The sequence below is a fragment of the Myodes glareolus genome, chromosome 23 (genome assembly GCF_982192425.1).
Source record: "Myodes glareolus chromosome 23, mMyoGla1.1, whole genome shotgun sequence".
Lineage (NCBI taxonomy): Eukaryota > Metazoa > Chordata > Mammalia > Rodentia > Cricetidae > Myodes > Myodes glareolus.
Genome location: NC_142048.1, coordinates 2,454,866 through 2,474,589, shown reverse-complemented (window position 1 = coordinate 2,474,589; position 19,724 = coordinate 2,454,866). Strand labels below are relative to the sequence as shown.

At 36.2% G+C, this 19,724-nt stretch overlaps 1 protein-coding gene across 1 annotated transcript in view; it reads right to left on the bottom strand.

Moving 5' to 3' along the window:
* The window catches only part of LOC146894770 (tRNA (carboxymethyluridine(34)-5-O)-methyltransferase ALKBH8-like), a 54,282-nt gene extending 40,919 nt beyond the window's left edge, over positions 1–13,363 (bottom strand). The window contains exons 1-5 of the mRNA XM_087901180.1: positions 13,126–13,363; positions 12,022–12,153; positions 11,128–11,223; positions 3,683–3,787; positions 1,778–1,848 (exon numbers count right to left, since the gene is read on the bottom strand). Coding sequence (XP_087757306.1) covers positions 1,778–1,848; positions 3,683–3,787; positions 11,128–11,223; positions 12,022–12,153; positions 13,126–13,282 — 561 coding nt within the window. The 5' untranslated portion in view covers positions 13,283–13,363. The remainder of the gene's footprint in view (positions 1–1,777; positions 1,849–3,682; positions 3,788–11,127; positions 11,224–12,021; positions 12,154–13,125) is intronic.
* Between the last annotated feature and the right edge of the window lie 6,361 nt (positions 13,364–19,724).

The following is a 19,724-nucleotide window of genomic DNA, read 5'->3' as shown; positions in this document are numbered from 1 at the left end:
CAACTCAGAGGTGAAGTATGCAATGGCCATAGACCTACAATGAAGTCTGCCATCATTGTTCTCATTAGGGAGCTGAAGACATGCTGATCTCACTTGTCATTTTTTTTTAATTCCACAGCTTTGAGAAGAAAACTCAAGAATGTTACTCACTGATCTTCTAAAACTACAAGTAATAATCGGCAACATGGAAAAAGAACTGTTTTTTTCCCATGCTCATTATTTTTAAAACCTTCTATACAAAAATCTACATATGTAAGTGAAAAGATGGTTTACTATATCAAATAAATCATATTGGTTTTTTAATCACAGCAATAAGATGATCAGAAGAATACAGCAAAAGTTAAGAAGCCAAAGTACTTAAGCTATACAGATGGGAACTGTACAGATATAGGGCAGAGAGACAAAAGGAGGAAGAGGGAAGAGGAAAGGAGGGTGAGAGGCAAATAGTACTTGCCTTCAGGTGAGACATCAAATATTGAATAACCCTAGTCAGATGCTTTCATATTTCAAAAATTATTTTGGATTTATTTTTTTATTTCTGTCTGAAAGTCCATGTGAAACTTGTATATACTATAAGTGTTACATCTCTGAGAGGAAAGGTATTCTGGCAGTAGGAATACCAAAATCATACCACCAAACAAACCTAACACAAAATAATTTTTGGGAAAGACACAAGAGGGTGTTTGCCTCTGTTGAGAGAAAAGCAGCAAAGAACTGAACAGGACATAGGCCTTATGGGTTTTTGGGGGAGGAAGACCTCTCCAGGGCAGCCTGATCTTGAGGCAAGTTCAGGAATTGCTGTAATTCTTTAGCCTGATCTTGGGGGCAAACTCATGAATTAATGGAATTTTGTGACCTGATCACAGGCTTTTTTTTCCTGTAGGGTAGAGGTTAGCCACCTGCATCTTCAGACAGAAATAGCCATTAAAATAAAACTGTAAAGTAGTCTTGAGGGACAGGGCCTGGGCCACATGCCTCAAGAGACTAGGTCTGGCTATCAGAGTAGTCAGGGTCTGGTCCCTCATTCATTGAGAGGCTTATATTCACCACATTAAAGCATGGTTCCACATGTATAGCAGCTCAAGCAAAGTGCAAGAGAAAGCAAGTACTGAATAAACATGGGCCTTTCCTTCACCTGGCGGGGCAGAAATTATCCGTTGCTAACATTTCTGAAAGGCTTGACTCAAGTTACCCAAGTATTATAAAGATCTACCACGTGGCCGGATGTGGTGACACATGCTTTTAATCCTAGCACTCAGGAGGCAGAGGCAGGTGGATCTTTGTGAGTTCCAGGCCAGTCTGGTCTACACAAGGAGACCAAAGCCAAAAAGATTACATCTAAAACCACAACAGCCAAATAAATAAATAAATGAGTAGTTTATGTATTTGTATTTCAGTTCTGTCATTATCTCATTATCCTGCTTCATACAGTGACTATCATTTGCCATCAGGTGACAATGAAACAAAGGCAGGTCAAAAATTGGCCAAACAGTACCAGAGAAAATCTATCTATATTTCACCCAACTGCTAATTTGAAATGTATCAATAAATGTATAGACTTTCCTGGCATCTGATGACAACTTTAAAAAAAAAAGGAGGGGTGGTCATTTAGGAACTAATGTGCTAACAAAGTTATTTCCTTTTAGAAATTTTAATTCATTTTAATTAGAATGGATATTCCCATATGGGGAAACAAGGCATTGTGCAAGGTAAAATAGGGTAAAAGCTGATTTAAAAACAAAAAGAAAGAAAAAAAGAGAAATGCTTCAGCACTTACTTCTGACCCCAAACTGAGAGAAATAATCTCATCCTCAAATGCAGAATGTGTGTCAATATGGGCAGGAATTCCTGAGATAGAAAACATGACAATATCACTTCATCGTCTGTCGTAGGTTTAGACTACACGCATGGAGTCTCACATAATTACGGTGAAAAGATTGTTTGGTTTTTTAGAAGGTACTATAATCTCACTTAGAGGGAAACAGAATGAATATGACTCAACAAAATTAAACTAAATCTAAAACAGGATAACTCAACATCAAAGTAAAATGACATTGAGAATTGACTTTAAATAAAGTCTCAGGAGTAACTGCTTAAATAGGACACTTTCCATTCACAGTTCAAGAGGTCAATGTGGAAGACAAATACAAGTCATTCTTTTCCATAAACACTTGGATTCTCAAAAACTTGGACAACAGAGGTCATTAATACACTAAAGACTTAGTGTATTAATAATTAAGATACCACTTCTTCCATTCATCAGTCTGGCAAATGAGTAGACATTGGTAAAGACACTGTAACTCAGAGAAAAGATACAAAGAAGAAAGATATATCCTACTAAAGAATGTATAGACTGGTGGAAAGCCAGATAGGAAAACAAGAAATTCAAATACTTACAATATTAACACCACAGTACACATCTGAAGTCCTAGCCCCGCGGGAGCTGGGAAAGGAGCAGCTCACGTTTTAATCAGTCTTTGAGGGCTGGGAATGTAGCACAATGACTGGGTTCCTGTCCAGCAGGACTAAGCTGTGGTGATATTTTGTTTGTGCTATAATAATAAAGTTTGCTGGAAGATCAGAGTGCAATGCTAGCCACTAGTTAACCACAGAGGCCAGGCACTTGGGAAAAGGAAAGAGAAAGTGATTGATATGGCTCAGCAGAGAGAAGAAGTGATAATAAGGCGAGGTACAGAAAGGAACTCAACCCCTTTCAGCTGAAAAGTTAGCTAGGCAAGAGGTGGCTGTGGCTGGCTCCTTTGTCTCTCTGATCTTTCAGTATTTATCCCAATATCTGACTCCAGGTTTTTATTATAATTCATGCTACACTAGCTCCTATGTTTAATCCTCAGCATAACAATAAAACATTCCCTTTGTGGTGGGGGGGAACTCACTTAACTACAAATATCGGGTGAAAATGCTACTAATAACCTACCTATACCTAAGATTTTCACTGACAAATACTCCTAAAATTATCTTACACATTCTAAAGCAGCAGGAGAAAAATCATCCAACTAGTTAACTTTCTTCCTTTCTGTGGCTAACATGCTTCTTCTATTATGCATTTCTTGTTTCCCAAGCTACCAACTCCCTCTCTGACATGTTGAGAGAGGAACAAAAACTACAAACAGCAATGTACATCCATTTAGTTATGTTTTATAGTGGAAGCTCCTCAAGAAATGGAGGTACAGACTACAAGTAATAAGAAGTAATACAGATACTGAATATTATTGAAGCAGTCTAAAACTTAATTTTAGCCAAAATAAAAACAAAAAACACTGAATTTTGATCTTGAAAAGTTTCATAACCTTCTTATTTCTGAAATACACAACTGGGATATTAAAGAAGAAACAAATGGGGCTGGAGATATGGCTCAGTGATTATGAACACTAGATACTCTTCCCAGAAGTCCCAGGTTTAGTTTCCAACACCCACAAAGCAGCTCAGAACCATTTATAACTTCAGTTCCATGGGACATGATAGTTTCTCTTCTGACCTCCTAGGGCACTACAATCACATGAGATTCACAGACATGCATACAGTCAAAACTCTCTCTCTCTCTCTCTCTCTCTCTCTCTCTACATATATATATATATATATATATATATATATATATATATATATGAATGAAAATAGATACCCTAAAATAAAAGAAAATGCGTTTTTAAAAAGAAACACCTACCATGCCCAGGCTCATACTGATTTATGGTCAACTGATCAGGTTTATGTTTAATGTAACCTTCTTTCAACCATTTTTCCAAAATGCTGTTGCAAATATCAGGAAGACCTAAAGTTTGTAACCAGAGAAGCAAAACACACTCAGAAACTATATATTTTTATTTTTATAAAATAAATTTATATTTAACTGAAAATATAAAAGTAACACTGATACTAATCTGAGCTTTTAGTGTTGTTGTCAAAGCAAAAAAGATGAGAAATCACAGGCAAAACAAATTAAAAATAGACCTGTAAGAATATTTAAAGTTTTTACACCATTGACACAATCAAATAAAAAGCACAAAATAATAATTTTACTAATAACAAATTTGACGTTTTGTAAAGTGATAATAAGCTTAATATACATTGAAATGCCCTTATCCAAAATCAGTGTTTAACCTTATACCGGGCTGAGAGTAATCTTTTTTTTTTTTTATTTTGAAAATGCTGCTGCGTTTTTACTTTTTTTAGTGCAGGATTATATATTTTTTTACAATCAAAGAACTTGGCAAAGGCATACATCATCAAATCATAAAACAGAAAAGAACAGCATAAAACAGTTTACAAAAAAAATCTTTGAAGATGCTTTGACTTGAGCACAAGGACTTCTACTTTCTCATATTTTGTAAAATAAACTCTTTTTTCTTGCCTTCAGAGAGACTATTGCCCTTGAGCTAGACCATCTTTATCAGCTTGCAGGTGGCTAGCTGGTTTGAGCTAAGTGACCTTGTGTGCCTGGGTGAGAAAAAAGGCTACTATCTCCCTGGGAAAGCTTTCTGCTAGGAAATTTCTAATACATAGTCTTGAATCCTGAGAGTAATCTTATATCTTATTTTTGATGTGCTTGTGTTTTCACTATGACTCATCACATAGGCTTAGATATGGATATTTTCCATTGGGAGCATCATATCTGCTCTCAAACATCCTCAAATTTTAGAGAAATTTGAATTTTATATTTTCAGATTTACAGAGACTCAACCGATAGACTTTATGTTAGAAATTAAATTGAATACTTTGTCAATTTTTAAATATCTACATGGCACATGTGAGAAATATAGTATAAGTGGATGATAGAGAACTACTTTTATAATATAAAGCTATTCATCTTCAACTATGTACTTGAATAGATACACACATTTTGAATATGAATTCATTTCATAAAAAGTGAGAAGAATGTGTGTTAACCTGATTAGAGCACATGTTTCTAAAGGGAAGAAGAAGAGAAAGAGGATAGAAGTAAACAGGAAAACACAAAACAAAATTCTAAAAAAAGAAAAAATATATGCACTCAAATAGGAACTATAAACGCAAGCATCACCAACAGAATATAAGAAGTAGAAGAAAGAATCTCTGGTGTTGAAGGAACTATAGAGAAATAGATACATGGGTCAAAGAAAATGTTGTATCTAAAACATTCCTGACACAAACATTCAGAAAATCTGGGACACTATGGAAAGACCAAACCTAAAAACAATAGGAAGAGAAGAAGAAGATTTACAGCACAAACACAGCCCAGAAAACATTTTAAACAAAATCATAGAAGAAAATATTCCTAACCAAAAAAGGACATGCCCATAAATGTACAGGAAGCTTACAGAACACCCACCAAATAGATTAGATCAGAAGCAAAAGAATAGTCACCACATAATAATCAAAACATAAAACATACAGAACACAGAGAGAATGCTAAAAGCTGCAAGATAAAAAGGTTAAATAACATATAAAGATAGATACATCAGAATAACACTTGATTTCTCAAGGGCAATTCTAAAAGCAGAGATGCAAGATCAGACTACTATACCCAGCAAAACTTTCAATCATCATAAATGGAGTAAACAAGATATTCCATGACAAAGTCAAATTTAAAAAAATTTCTATCCACAAGTCCAGCCCCACAGAAAGAACGAGAAGGAAAACTTCAATGCAACGTGGTTAACTAAACCCACAAAAACATAGGCAATAAATAATCTCACATCAGCATATCCCAAAGGAGAACAACACACACACACACACACACACACACACACACACACACACATTTGCACACACTACCAACAATAACAATATAAGAAAATAGCATCTCTCAATGTCAAAGGACTTGATTCCCCAATAAAACGTCACAGACTAACAAAATGGATGTGAAAACAAGATCTGTCTTTCTGCTGCATACAAGAAACACACACCAACATCAAAGACAGATGTCACCTCAGAGTAAAGGGTTAGAAAAAGATTTTCCAAGCAAATAACCCCCAAGAAACCAGCTGGTCCAACTATCCTAATATCTAATAAAGTAGACATCAAACCAAAATTAATCAAAAGACATGGGAAAGGACATTTCATACTCATCAAAAGAAACATCCACCAGTATGACATCTTAATTCTCAATACCTTTCCCCAAACACAAGGACACCCACGGTTGTTAATATTAATATTGGGAGACTTCAATACCCTGCACTCCCTATTGTACAGAACACTCAGACAAAAACAGAGAAAACACTGGAGCTAACAGATGTTATGAACCAAATGGATCTAAAAGATAACTACAGAATACTTCAAGCAAAACAAAAGAATATACCTTCTTCTCTGAACCTCATGGAACATTCTCCAAAATTGGCCATATACACAGTCACAAAGCAAGTTTCAAAAGATAAAAGAAAATTGAAATAACCCCCTGCAACCTATCAGAACAACATGGATTTAAGTTGAATTTCAACAACAAAAACAGCAGAAAAACAACAAACTCATGGAAATAGAACAACTCTCTAATGAATGACTACATTGTAAAGGAAGAAATAAAGAAAGAAATTAAAGAATTCCTACAAATTCAATGAAAATGAATGCAGAATATATTCAAACGTATGGGACACAATGAAAGCAGAGCTAAGAGAAAAGTTTACAGCACTAGTGCTTTTATCAAGAATTTGGAGAGATTGTATACTAGCAACTTAGTAGCACACCTGAGAACTTAGAACCAAAAGAAGCAAATACCAAGAAGAATAGATGGCAGGAAATAATCAAACTGAGGTCTGAAATCAATAAAATGGAAGCAAAGACAGCAATAAAAAGAATCAATGAAACGAAGAGTTGGTTCTTTGAAAAAATTAGTAAGACAGACAAATCCTTCTACTAAATAACTAAAAGACAGAGAAGGAACATGCAAATCAACAAAATCAGAAGGAAAAGGGGGGACATAACAATAGACACCAAGGAAATCCAGAAAATCATTAAAAACCTATACAACACACAACTGGAAAATCTAAAAATGACAGACAAATTTCTTAATAGATTTCACTTACCATAGTTAAATCAAGATCAGAACTAGAAATAGTCATTAAAAGTCTCTAAACCAAATAAAGGCCAGGGCCAGAATTCTACCACATGTTCAAAAAAGAGGTAATACCAGTATGCCTAAAATTATTACACAAAACAGAAAAAGAAGCAACAATGCCAAGTTTATTATGAGGCTAGTCATCCTGATACTGAAACCACACAAAGACTCAACAAAGAAGAGAATTAATGACCAATATCCCTCAACACAAAAATATTCAACAAAATACTTGTAAACCAAATCGAAGAACACATCATAAAGAATATCAACCACGATAAAGTAGATTTTATCCCAAAGATTCAGAGATGGCTCAACATACAAAAATCAGTCAATATAAACAAACTGAAAGAAAAAAACAATGATCATCTCACTGGATGCTGAAAAAGTGATTGAAAAAAATCCAACACCTCTTCATTATAAAAGTCTTGGAGAGATCAAGGATATAAGGGATATACATCAATGTAATAAATGTAATGTATAGCAAGCCAATAGCCAAAAACAAATTAAATGGAGAGAAAAATCAAAGCAATCCCACTAAAATCAGGAACAAGAAAAGGTTGTCTACTCTCTTCATATCTAGTCAATATAGTACTTGAAGTTCTAGCTAAAACAGTAAGACATCTAAAGGAGATCAAGGGGCTACAAATAAGAGAAGGCAAAGTATCACTATTTGCAGATGATATAATAGTATACATAAGCGATCCCATAAATTCTACCAGGGAACTCCTACAGTTGATAAACACCTTCCACAAAGTGGTTGAATACAGCATTAACTCAAAAAGATCAGAGCTCTGCTATAAACAAAGAATAAACAGGTAGAGAAAGAAATCAGGGAAACAATACCCTTCACAATAGCCACAAATAATATAAAATATCTTGGTGTAACTCTAACCAAGCAAGTAAGAGACCTTTATGACAAGAACTTCAAGTATTTAAAGAAAAAATCAGAGAAGATAACAGAAGGTAGAAGGAGCTCCCATGCTCACGTATCAGTAGGGATTATGTAGTAAAAACAGCCCTATTATCAAAAGCAATCTACAGATTCAATGAAATTTCTATTAAAATCAAAACATAATTCTTTACAGACCTTAAAAGAAAAATACTGAACTTCAAATGAAAAGACAAAAAAAAAAAGAATGGCTAAAACAATCCTGTACAATAAAAGAACTTTTGGAGTTAGCACCATCTCTGACTTCAAGTTCAACTACAGAACTATAGTAATAAAAAGCACATGGTATTGGCATAAAAACACATTGGTCAAGGTAATGCAATTGGAAACCCATGCATAAATCCATACATCTATGAACACTTGATTTTTCTCAAAGTAGTCAAAATTATATAATGGAAAAAAGAAGTCATCTTCAACAAATGGTGCTGGTCTAACTGAAGGTTGACACAAGAATGCAATTTGAGACTTATCTATAAAGCTGCACAAAGTTCAAGTCCAAGTGGATCAAGGACCTCAACATAAGTTCAGGTACACTAAATCTGACAGAAGAGAAAGTGGAAGACACTTTTGAATGCATTGGCACAGGAGAAAACTTTCTGAAAAGAACACCAAAATCACTGACACTAAGATGGAACCTCACGGAACTGAAAAGCTTCTGTAAGGCAAAGACATCATCAGTAGGAAAAACAGAAGCCTACAGAATGAGAAAAGATCTTAACAACCCTATATCTTACAGAGGGGTAATTTCCAAAATGTATAAAGAACTCAAGAAATTAGACATCAAAAAATCAAGTAAGTCAATTTAAAAATGGGATATAGATCTAAAGAAAGAATTCACAACAGAAGAATCTCAGATATCCAAGAAACACTTTTAAAATGTTTAATATCCTTAGTTATTAGGAAAATGCAAATCAAAAGACTCTGAGATTTCATCTTACACCTATCAGAATGCTAAGATCAAAATCGCAACTGATAGCTCATGCTGTGGAGGATGTGAAGCAAGGCGAATACGCCACTCATATAGCCACTTTGGGAAATCAGTATGGTGATTTGTCAGAAAAATTGGAAATCAATCTACTTCAAGACCCAGTTATATAAATGTTAGGCATATATCCAAAGGATGATCAATCATACCACAAGGACAAGTGCTCAACTATGTTCATAGCAGCTTTATTTCTAATAGTCAAAACGTGGAAACAACCTAGTTGTCCTTCAACAGAAGAATGGATGAAGAAAATGTGGTACGTTCGCACCATGGAGTATTACTCAGCTGTTAAAAACAATGACATCATGAAATTCATAGGCAAATGGAAGAAACTAGAAAAAAAATCATCCTGAGTATAGTAACCCAGACCCAGAAAGACAAACATAGTACATACTCACTTATAAGTTGATAATAGCTGTAATGAATAATCTTGCTACAATTCGCAGACCCAGAGAAGCTAAGTAATAGGGAGAAAGTAACTTGGATCTCCTTGGGAACGGGAATTAGAATAAATTTTGTGGGTGGACTAGGGGTGGATGGGGATGGGAACAGAAGTGATGAGGAGGCATGGGATGGAGAAAGAAAGTATTTAAAGAGATGACTGGAAAATAGAGGCATTTCAGAATGCAACGGAAACTCTGAAGAATCTACAAGGATAACCCCAACTAAGACTCCTAGCAATAGGAAATAGCCTGAACTGGTCATCTCCTTGAATCAGGCAAGACTTCCATTAGAGGGATTGGGCCACCAAACTAGCCATATAACCTTTGACTTATAACCTTTCTTGCCTATAAGATGTGCTGGGATTAAGGTAGTGAAGAAATTGTGAGAGTGGCCAACCAATGACAAGTGCAGTCTGGGAACCATGCACGAGAGTGAGCTCACCCGACACTGCCTGAAGCACCAGGACCCAGAGGCTGAGGGGCCCAGAGATCTAGGACAGAAGCAAACACGACTGAAGAAAAAGATGTCAATGTAATGATACCTAATGATATTCTGCTATACTCATAGATTGGTGTCTAACCTAGAAGTCATCAGAGAGGCTTTATCCAGCCACTTGTAGAAACAGATGCAGAAACCTACATTCAACCATTATGCTAAGCTTGCAGAATCCTGCTGAAGACAGGGAAGAAAGATTGTGGGAGTCAGAGGGGTCAAGGACACCCACAGAATCAACTAACCTGGTTTTATAGGAGCTCACAGAGACTGGACCAAAAATTAGGGAGTCAGACCTAGGCACTCTATATATTTGAGTATAGCTTGGTGTTCTTGTAGGACACCTAACAGTGGGACCAGAGGCTATCTCTAATGTTTCTGCTGGCTTTGGGGACCCTATTCTTCTTACTGGGTCATCTTGCCCAGTCTTAATACAAGAAGAGGTGCTTAGTCTTACTGCAACTTGATATGTCATGTTTTGTTGATATCCATGGGAGGTTTGCCCTTTTCTGAATAGAAATGGAGCAGTAGATGGGGAAGCAGAAGGGAAGTGGGGGAAGAGGCTGGGATGCTGTGGGACAATGGTCTTTTAATCTTTTACCTGGTATTGTTTTAATAAAATGCTGACTGGCAAGTAGCCAGGCAGGGCAACCAGGCAGGTACTAGAGGCGGGGGATGAGAAATTCTGGGAAGAAGAAAGAAGCAGTCTGCAGTTGTCACCCCGATGCAGAGGAAGCAAGATGAGAATGCCTCGCTGATAAATGTACCAAGCCACACGGCTAACAAAGACAAGAATAATGGGCTATTTTAAGATGTAAGAATTAGTTAATAAGAAGCCTGAGCAAATAGGTCAACCAGTTGATAATGTAAACTTCTGTATGTTTCTTTGGGACTGAATGGCTATGGGACCAAGTGGGACAGAAACCTCTGTCAACACTGGGAGAAGATGAAGGAGAAACTGCAGTCAGAATGCAAAATAAATAAACAAATGAAGGAAGGAAGGAATAGAAGTAGACAAGAGCTTCGACTTCATCTGTATACTTGAACTTTTATAACTAAACCAGGTCACTTATTGAATGAAAATGCTCTAAATTTAACCAATCACCTCAAAAATTGACCTACAGATGACATGCACCTCAACTACTGTAGATTTCTTATATATCACATCATTCTTCCCATGCCAGTACCCGCTGTGTATTAATATGTACTTACCACCAGGTAAGGGCTTATCTTTATTCACAGTGTTGTTCTCATAGTGGAATTCATAACCAAAATGTTTAACTCTTCTGTGTTTTAGGGACTTTTGAACTGTATAAAGAAAATAAACTGCTTGAAAGAAAAGGACAGCACACTTCATATTTTCACTCAACATTATAAGGAGTTGTTAGGTAATGACAACTTCTCCTAATTTCTAAATTGCCTGTTTTAATAGCATTACCATTTTGTTTATATTATTTGTTTCATTATGCTTAAAACACCTATTAATGTGAGAGGAATATGCATATATCCTGTCACTCACAGGGTTGCTAGTTATCTGGAAAGAGGTGAAGCAGCTCTGATGGGATGTCCTATACCAATTAGTGCCAGAGAAAATGTTGGAATCCAGGTCAGTCTACAGCCTTCTCAGAGACCCTGATGAAACAACTAAAGGAACACTAGCTCTGTGTCCTTGCCTAGCAGCAGATCTGGCAAGGTCTAGTCCAGGGCCAACAACAGGGCCACGAAGGAGTCAAGGTTTCAGATTCTGGGAATCTGACTTCTCCCCATTGAATAGACTATATTATCAGTCCCAGTCCTGAGTGCTTAGCCTGTGACACATGAGTCAAGTTAAGAAGTAAACAAGATTTTAAACAGTGGAAGATCTGATAAAAGCTATGTTAACATTCCTCAGACTAGAGTTTAGAACAAGTCGCTAATACAAATGTTATATATAATACTGTTGTTAAGAACTGTTAGTGTGGCTTGCCTAGCACCATGTCCAAGCTACTTCCAGTGATCTTGAGGAAACAGTAAAATGCCAATAAACCTATGGTGTACAATGAAAGCAAGAGCAGAAACAGGATATTTTCCAAAAATCTAATTTATGGACATTGTAGTTTTACTTACAATTCTGATTGCCTGTGTCTGCTGTCCAATTAACACTTTCCAAAAGCATTTTCTCATCCTCAGAAGAAATGATTTCTTCTACCACCAAGAGGCCTGGAGGCAAGGTTTGAAGCCCCAACTTTTTCCATTGTGCTACAGGAAAACAAATTAAAATACTCATATACAAAATCTGAACTCCTGGAAAAAATAAATTTCTGCACCAATGTCAGAAAAGCTCTAAATCACCATTTTCAGAAGAATGCTGAAGGCCCACAGAAAGTGCAAAAACAAAGATCAAGATCAGAGTTGTACTGTACTGTAGTTTTTATAGTTCATTTTAACAAAGAATGGCACTCAAATCTTCTGTTTGCACATGATTGAGTCACTTTGTAAACCCCATTTAAAGAACAGGTTTTTCATATACTTATAAAATGCTACTAAAAATGTCAAGGGTAAAAACAGTACAAAATGGGAATGGAAACCGCAAGATCGATTCATTTAATACAGAAAAGGCTTTAACAAAGTTCAACACTCGTTTATGATACAATCTCTGAAGAACTAGAAAGTACCATACCCCAACATATAAAGACTATATTTAACAAACCTATGGAAAATTATGCTAAACAGAGAAAAACTGAATATATTTCCTCTAATATCAACAGCAATGAGACAAGGGTGTCCTTTCTCCACTAGGATTCAATATAGGGTTTGAAGTCTTAGCTAGATCAACAAGAGGAAGAAATAGAAGGGGTTCACCTAGAAAAAGAAGCCAATGTATCTATAATTGTGTCTAACATCCTTATCCAACATAAAATATTAAAATTCTTTTGGGTATATAACCAGGAGCGGGATAGCTGGATCATATGAAAACTCTATTTCAAACTGTCCACATTCTTACCAGCAGTGAGTAGGGGCTCCTCTCTTTCTGTATCAGCCTTTGACCCCAACAGGCACAGCACAAGCAAACACATCAGCATATACATATGTATATACACAACAGCATATACATGTGTACACACACACACACACACACACACACACACTCACCCTCCCACACACAGAGAAATTGATAGAGACTCCATAAGAAGAAAGCTCACGCAAAAAAAGTAAGCAACTTCAAGGTACCTTTTCCCACATAATTCGAGTACAGAATGATCTTCTGCCCCAAATCATCAATGATTTCTTTTCCATTGAGGTTAGCATATGCTTTCTTGGATTCTTCGATAGTTTTGTATATTACAAATGCATAAGGTTCATTAGGTGGCATTAAGAGAGCTTCCATGGGTCCACAATTCTCTAAAGCCAAAAGCAGTTGCTTCCTACTCACACCATCACCAAGACCACCATTGGCAACAACCAGGCTCTTTAAAAAAAGGGGGGGTAGTGAGATAAGTAAAAAGCAATTGATATGACCTATTTATTTGAAAATGAAATAAAATCATTATTTCAGAATATTGTAATTAAAATTGTTTTTTCCCTTTGGTTATTTGGTTTGCTAGCTTCATACAAAGTATATAAACCAATTTACTGAATATTTTGGAGGAAAAGTTTTCCTATGCTATAAACATTTATTTTTAAATAGTTTGAAATGGTGATATATTCATTTCTTCATAACCAGAAATGAAGGTTAAAATCTAACTTCCTATTATGTTCAGAAATACAAATCAACATAATGAAAAAGAAGGAATGAAGGCTAGAGAGAAAACATGCAATCAGAGTCACATGATATATTTTACTAAAGAATAAATGATTTACATTCTTTGACCTATTTAATGCTAATTAGCATAATCTCTAAAACAAAGTAAACTTATTGGGTAATATGAGACACACTTTACAGAGCAAGAAACTATTGAGCAGAAAACCAGGTTAAGGGATTAAGGGAGCACTCTGGGTCTTCTGGAACCCATACTTCAAATATAATTATTCCACCATGTTTACCAAAAAGTAAAACTGAGGAACTGGATCAAAGAAAATTTAATTGCATGTTCAGAAACCATGAGAAGTTTCCTGTTCAAATAAATTAATTCAGTCAAAGTAATTTAGTCATATTGCAAGTAAACTTTTTACCTTTATAAATTTCAAGATTACTTCCTGTCCCTTTGCAGACTTAAGTCATGGGATATGAGGGAATGAGGAAACTCTCTTTTCCTTATTTTGAGGTTTATAGTCTAGTACCCTTATAGTTTCTATACTTAAAACCCGCTTAAATGGTGTTAGCACAATTTATCACCTATTATTTCTGAATCTTCTTTTAGTGTGTGTGTCTGTGTGTAGGGAAGGAAGGGGATGTATGTGGGGTGTCTGTGTCAGTGTGCAGGTGCCACAGCACCCATGTGAAGATTAAAGGACAACTTTCTGGAGTTATTTCTCTCCTTCTATCTCATCAGGTCCAAGGACAGAACTCAGCTTGTTAGGTTTGTGTAGTAGGCACCTGTATCACCTGAGACATCTCACTGGTGTAACCAATTACATCTAAAAACATTTAAAAAAACAAAAACGAATGGAATGGTTTATTCTTTTTAATTTCATCATTTATACCAAGTGTTGAAAATGTCCTTAAAAGAATATTTCAAAATTTACAAGTCATGTAAATTTCTGTAACACAGCCTCAACTTGGTTTATTTAACAAACTATTAAAATGTGAGACCCATTCTTAGCTCATAAGACATGTTTGTTCTGAGTACAACAGTTTGCTGATTCTATGAGTTGTACTAAGTTCAAGATTAGTAAATTAATGTTCATTTTATTACACAATATGAGGATATCTACAACATTCCTTGAAAAAGATGTAACAGTATTATCATCAAACTGGATAATAAAAAAGATAAAACTCTCTTCCCCAGAGGACAGCCATATACATTTGCACAAACAAGTATAAGAATACACATAATAAACTCACTATTACAATACTACATTAAACAGCAAAAAATTTATTCTCATATTACTTTATCATGGACTTCATTCAATAAGATGTTTTCACTAAAATATTGTAACAATTTAGTTATGTGTGGCCACCACTACAAAGAAACACTCCCATTTCCCTAAATCTGAGTCACAGACAAAAGGAAAAAAAGTACTTTTTTCTATTCTCATGTACTTAATACAACATGATTAAGAAGACCAGCAACCAATTAATTCTTAGCAGATTCTGCAGCAAGCCCAGTTAAGCGTCCTCTAATTTCTCTCTAGACAAAATCAATTCAGTTTAACACTAGTGAGAACAACAGAACCCACAGGCTCAGTCCTGCAAGCCTGCTCCCCTCAGCAGGAAACTATCACTTACACTTCTGACAAAAAGCTATAACTCAGTTCCTGAGATTACCTGCTCAGGGGCTATTCAATTACTAGAACATCTCATAGAACTCAGTGAAACACTGCTCACGGCCACTCATTCATTATATAGGTTATTAAAAGGCAGCAATCCACTGCCCTCCCTGAGGACACCACCCTCCAGCAAATTACACATGCTCCAATATCCAAAAGCTCTCAATTCTGTCTCTTTATAGTTTTATGGCACCTTCCACACAGGCATGACTGAATATATCATGGGCCACTGGTTGTTATGGTTTATATATGTGAGATGTCCCCTACAGTCAATTCTTTGGATACCTAATCCTCATTGGATGGCACTGTTTGAAGAGGTTATGATTATATGTAGCCTAGCTGACTGATACTGGATAGTAGAGGTGGGGCTTGTAGGCTGTAGCTCCATCTAGCTTCTTCTCTAGCCAATTCTTATCTATCATTTTAAGATGACTAGGCACTTCGGACACCCAAGGCCATAGGACCCAGTACTGCAGTAATGCCTTTTCTACTATAATAGACTGTAGTTTCAAAATGGTGATTAAAAAAATTCCTTCCTCCTTACTCTGTCAGCTATTTTGTTGTAGTAATAATAAAAGTAACTATCACAGTGATAAGCTTCCCTTCCCCAGAGAAAGCTTGGCTAAGATCCAACTCTCCAATCAAACTTAGGTGTCTGCAGTGGGCAGAGGTCACTCAGAAGCCATTAGTCACTTCACTAGTAAATAAAAGAAAACTAAATTCATTCCTGAGGGTCTTTAGTATGAGTTTTAGGTATGGCATATATACTATATCCAGTTTAGAAAAAAGCCAAGGCCAAAAGTAATGTTCATATCTAAACAAAGAGAGAAGTGAGTTACATTGAGTTATAATCTAAAGCCCAGGAAACCTCACAATAGCTCATAGCATCTCACTTAATTATTTCCAACAGAAAAGAAAAGGTTTTCTAAATAAGGACTAATGAATATAGTTTATATTATATAACCAAAATACTTTGTAAAATAGGGAAGGTAAGAAAAAAGAAAGATTATATTAAGATATTGAAGATATACCTTCAAGTTTCTATTCAACCATATACTAGTTTATTTATATTGAGGGAAATTAACTTCTCAAAGATGATAGTTTTCTCAACTAGCTCATAAAGACTTTTAGAGAATTAATTAAACATAATAATGAATGTTAAGTTTGCTTTATTAACTAAAAAGATTTAATATATAATTGTAACATGCTCTAGTTCAGTGGTTCTCAATCTGTCGGTCACAATCTTTAGAAAACCCATACTTCTGATGGTCTTGGGAACTGAGCCACTACGCAGTGGCAAAATCATTGTTATGAAGTGGCAATGAAAACATTTCATGGTTGTGGGTTCCTAAGACCATCAGAAATATGTTTTCCTATAATTGTGAAATACATGTTGAGAACCGCCCTATTTCAATCCAGACTAACAACATGAATTCAAACTACAGACCATACAAATAGAAAATGAGCACATCCTATCACACGTATACTTAATACAGGTGCAACATATCAATGAACAAATTGCAGCTTTGAGCTACACTTCACAATATTAACATAATACATTAGAAGATTGATACAGCTATATTCAAGTGATAATAACACTTTAAGGTCACCTGAGTGGGATAAGATACTGCCTGGATGCCTTCATGTTCAGCAACACATGCCTGGCTTTACTCTGTTTCCTTAAGAACTTCTTCTCAACTTTGTTAAGTTTTAAGCCACCTTTATGATTGATGTTCATAGTAATACTGTAGAGAAGAGGGATAAAAAGTGTAAATCTTAAAAGTCCTGAAGAAATAATTATGTTATTAATATTTTCTATGTTTATAAAAATTTGTTTTGTTAAAAAATTAGTTTCAACAACCTAGAAAAGTGAAAACCACTTTTCTTTAAAAAAGTGAAATACTTCAGAAAGTAAAAGAAATTCATGACAAGTCATCTGTTAGCTTAAGTCCTCCATTGTGATGTAAACTGTGGGAGAACAAGAATGCCAGCATATGGTACATACCCAGGAAATATGGCGGAAGAGTAAAGGAATGTTGAGTGAGCATTTATGCCTATTATGACCTTAGTGCCCTGACCATACAACTTTAATACACTGCATAGCTTTGTGGGAACTTCTAAGTTAGCTGAGCAAAACAAATACATACCAAAAAAAAAAAGAGAGAGAGAAAGAAAGAAAGAAAGAAAAAGAAAATATATGACATATCTTCATATAATTAACTACTAATAGAATTTCTGTTGCTTGTATCATAACTACAGACAAAAACACAAAATTAATGTAATTGAAAAAATTGTGAAGATTTCAAATTAGAAAGATCAGAACATACGGATTTTTTTAAAGGAGGTATTCAGTGAGGTAACAGCAAAGGATAAACAGAAATGTCCATCAACAGCAGTGAAATATCGTAATAAATTGACAGGTTTTGTTTTTTTCTTCCTTTCTCCTTATTTTGTTGTTCTGTTTTGAAACAGGGTGTCACATATCCCAGGCTGGCCTCCAACTTGCTACAAGGCTAAGGCTGACCTTGAACTTCTGATACTACTGCTCTGTATTTCAAAGATGTACAGGCTGGCTGGTATTACAGGTGTGCATCCCACAAGTCCAGTATATGCTTATTTGTTTTGTTTATTGAGACGGTTACTCACTATGCAGCCCTAGCTGACTTAAGACCCACAAAAGCTATCCTGCCTCAGCCTTTGTGTGCTGGGACTACAAATTTGCACACCACACACATAACTATTTTAGAGCAGCAAGTGTTTACTGAATCTCTAGTTCAGTGCTACACACGTCAAAGTTAACAAACAAAATAAACTTAAATAAAATTACATTTTAAATTAACTGGGGGAACAGTCAAAATTAATTACTAGACTTCATTTAAGAAAAGAAGAAAAATAGCATTAGTTCAGTTTCCTAGAACACAGAGTACATGTTGGACAGTAAAGTGAGTAAGGCAGGCTGGTTGGACAAAACAGGTCAACTGTAATGAGAATGAGAAGACCTGCAATATCCTATCTGCAGCAAGCAGAAATGCTGATCTAATTTACACTGGAGACATAGAAGGAAAGACATAGGGAGAGGGGAGAAAGAAAAAAAAAAGTTCCACAAGATCAACAGGCCTTGGTGATTACTGAGATGTGAACAGAGGAATCAAGGTCACTGCACAGTTGCTTGGATGCACCTTATGTGTGACAGAAGTTAGGTCACTGGATAGTAGCCATGATAGTAGTTCGGTGACCTCCAGTCTGAGCACGTTCTCTGTTGGTAAGGAGAGTAGAGAGACATAAAGGCTCTGCTACTAGCTAAGCACCAGTACATCTTGCAGGATCCTACCCCAACTGGCAACTGTACTGTGTCCACCCCTAAGTCAAAAAACAGAGAGCTGTGACTGGAGAGACAGCTCAGTGGTTATAAACACTGACACCTCTTCCTGAGTACCCGGATTCAAGTCCTAGCACACACATGGTAGTTCACAACCATCTATAACTCCAGTTCCAGGAGATCTGACACACTCTTCTGCCTTCCTTGGGTCCCAGACATGCAAGAAGTGCACAGATACACATACAGGCAAAACACACGAACAGAAAATAAAAATAATATATATATTTTTAAAAAGCTATCAATCAACACATATAATGTGAATCTTTTGATTGTAACACACTTATTAGCAAACACTAAGAACAAACCTAAATTTTTATCAAACAAGACTTCACATACATGTTTTTAAAATATGAGAAATCAGTGATATGAGTTGGTTCCAAGAGAGGGAAACGGGTATGTGAGTAAGGAAAGATAGTCTTTCATGGCTTTTGAATTTTTTTGAAAGTAATTTTATTAAATTATAAAAGTTTCCATTTCCGCCCCTCCTCCCACCACCCTCCCACTCCCCTCACTCCCTCTCCTCCTCCCTCTCCATCCCTAAGAGCAGTCAGGGTTTCCTGCCCTGTGGGAAGTTCAAGTTCCTCCCCCCTCCCTCCAGGTCCAGGAAGGTGAGTGTCCAGACAGACTGGATCCGCAAAATCCAGTATATGCAGAGAAAACAAGTCCCAGTGTCATTGTCCATGGCTTTTCAGAAAGACTCCATTTTCTTTTTTTTTTAAGTAATTTTATTAAATTATAAAAGTTTCCATTTCCGCCCCTCTTCCCAACACCCTCCCACTCCCCCCACTCCCTCTCCTCCTCCCTCTTTGTCCCTAAGGGCAGTCAGGGTTTCCAGCCCTGTGGGAAGTTCAAGTTCGTCCCCCCTCCCTCCAGGTCCAGGAAGGTGAGTATCCAAACAGACTGGATCCCAAAAATCCAGTATATGCAGAGGAACCTAGTCCCAGTGTCATTGTCCATGGCTTCTCAGAAAGACTCCGGGCCAGCCACATTCAGAGAATCCGGCCACATTCAGAGAATCTGG